Below are 2,749 nucleotides of genomic sequence, written 5' to 3' on the forward strand. Positions count from 1 at the left end.
ATTCCTTTTGTAGGTTCATGTATTTAATTTAGTGGAGGAGTTAGGCAGGTCATTTCCTGCAGTAGAAGCAGCTATATTAAAGACCTAGCTATCCAGATTGCAGCCGATGTCAACCGTCTGTTATTTTATATATTCAGTGGATTGAGTGGAGTTAGGCTGGTCAGCAGTCAAGCCGGCGGACAAGAAAAAAGCAGCGATAACCAACTATGGCCCAACCTGCTCTCACCTCTAGGCCCTATTGTGGTATGACAGGCACATGGGATTGCATCCCAGCTGACACGGCAAGAGTACAGAGACCCAGCAGATAACGAACTACGGTTGCTTTAGATATATATATATATATATATCACCTTCTCCGGCTTTTCATTCATCAATACACGACGCATTGGAATCCCAGATCGGTCTCTCTTTCCTCCGGGAGATCTTTCTGCAACTCTTCACTCGCGGCAATGATGAGCCCCAAGAAGTTGGTGAAGAAACTGGCTGCGACGAGGACCAGATCCGTCGCTGAGAAAGGTCATTTTGTTGCATACACAACAGATTGTGAACGCTTCGTCCTTCCCTTGACATTCCTCTGCAATCCCATTTTACAAGCTTTGTTGGCGGTCTCCGAAGAAGAATACGGACTGCCGGGAAATGGGCCAATTATGCTGCCATGTGATGGTGCCTCCATGGAATACTTAATCTCGTTGACGCAGAGATCGCTGAGTGAAGATTTACAGAAGGCTTTGCTCGTCTCAATAACCACAGATGGGTGCTTAACATCTTCCTTGGTCCAACAAGAACTAATCCAGCATATCTCCGTCTTTAGTTGTTAGTGAAATTTTTACCATGCGCTTTGTAAGACTTGGCAACAAATGTAAATATTAGAGCAATTTTGGTTCGATACGATTTTGCCTATATCACTTTCATGCCTTGAAATGTTGACAACTACTGAGTCATTCATGGTGATCGATTTTCTACAGCTTTTTTAATAATTGTAAGAAAGCCCCAACACTCATTCATGGAGGTGGATAGGTTGGCTATCAATAAAAATGTCTTTGGGACAAGAAAATTCTAACAAATGTTTTGGTTGACGAACGTCGGTTTGTGTAGGGTATAGACCATGTGATCATTAATTAGTGATCCATGTTGGAGCATAGTTCGCCTCCATCCAAGCAATGCTTGAGATAACAGAAAGTTGGAACTTCATATTTTCGCTTAGAAAATGCAAACAGAATGACACAAATATTTGCGTTTTTTATCACATGTGTTATACGTAGTAGTTGCCTAAAAATTGAGGCAAACCATTATTTCCCTGCAACTATTGTGAAGACACAAGCACAAGACATGTTAGACATCCTTTTCCATGCAAAGAAGGGCGTCCAAATCCATGGAAAACTATGAGAAAAAACTGATTTTATTGAGAAAGCCCTCTAAGAGAGAGGCACCTACGTCGTGCTCTATAAACCTATGAGAAAAACTGATTTTATTGATCATCATTGAACGGTCACATTAAAAATTTTGAAGGCATTTGTTTTCAATGTGCAGTTTCTAAAGAAGACAAGGCCTTTTTGTTAGCAATTATTGTTTTTACAAGGATAACCCTTAAGGTAGGCATTGTGAAACCTCTATCTTTTGATGGAAAAATATGTATTTATGAACAACAGATCTGGTCTAACAGAGTGCCTATAACTCTTCCATCGAGGAGCATCGGAATAGATGAGACGATATTCTGTTTCGGGAATTTGATTGTCATGACTGGAGGTAAGCATTCTTTCATGCTTCCGTTTAATTCTATTTCATGAATTTCATAATGTTGTATAAATTCATATTTAGGCTTAGATTTGGTATCAGAGTGATACCTCTAGCCTGCCTTCAATTCCATTATTAAAGGTTGAGTGAGTTCTTAGGCTTATTGGAATGGCACTGAAAGCCTGTCCACAGTGCTGCATGCGCCATCATCGAATTATCGACTGAACCACAGTCCATCACTTCCCGATTATCTGCTACATTTTTTGCATCTGAATCAGTGGCCAACCATTTGATCTTGTTGGCCTCTCGACATTGTTTGCAGCCAAGAGGCAACTACGTAGGAACATAGGGAGCTCGACAATTGGTGCACCGTGTCGAGACTGGCATTATGTGTGTTGTTGTTTCAGTGGAGTGATGGCCGGTGAGGGGTGAACTGTCGAGGATTATGACGCCCATTTGGTATCGGCACGCGGAGTGATGGGTGGCACGGGATGTGCTGACATCCTGCCTTGGAGGTAGATGACATGCGGGATACGCAACAACAAGAAATCTTCCTATGGGTAGTAAGAAACATGGCCAGGAATGACCTGTCGAAGGCGCTCGAAGAGAAGAGCCTGAGCTCCGCAATCCCCATCATCGCCATCCCACAGTGAGGAGACCAGACCACAGATGCCAAGTTCCTTGTCATCATCTCGATATGTTCTCGGTGGAGTGATGGCTGGGCTGGAGTGCACTGGCAAGGATTACGATGTCGTCTGACATCAAAGTGGAGAAGAGGGATGGCAAGGGCACTCCCTCTCTACGTGCCTGGAGGTTGAAGATGACCTCCAGAGCGTAGAAAAAAAAATCAAAATCATATTGTAACCTGATTTAATTTATGAGTCGGATCGGACGGGTTGAGTCGGCCCAACTCACCCGTTCCTACACATCCCTCTTGGACGTCTAGGCCTTCCTTCGTCATGTGGGCTTGAGCCTATCTTCCAACACCAATACCTTGAGGTGGCTAAATCACCGC

At 43.4% G+C, this 2,749-nt stretch overlaps 1 protein-coding gene across 1 annotated transcript; it reads left to right on the forward strand.

Moving 5' to 3' along the window:
• The first annotated feature begins 449 nt into the window (after positions 1-449).
• LOC137943718 (auxin-responsive protein SAUR67-like) lies at positions 450-818 on the forward strand. The gene has a single exon (XM_068789155.1). The coding sequence runs from the start codon at positions 450-452 to the stop codon at positions 816-818; it is 369 nt and encodes a 122-aa protein (XP_068645256.1).
• The last annotated feature ends 1,931 nt before the right edge of the window (positions 819-2,749 follow it).

Source organism: Aristolochia californica, unplaced genomic scaffold, assembly GCF_029961685.1.
Source record: "Aristolochia californica isolate CCGP_79_NKW_82.1479 unplaced genomic scaffold, dmAriCali1.0.hap1 SCAF_11, whole genome shotgun sequence".
Classification (NCBI taxonomy): domain Eukaryota; kingdom Viridiplantae; phylum Streptophyta; class Magnoliopsida; order Piperales; family Aristolochiaceae; genus Aristolochia; species Aristolochia californica.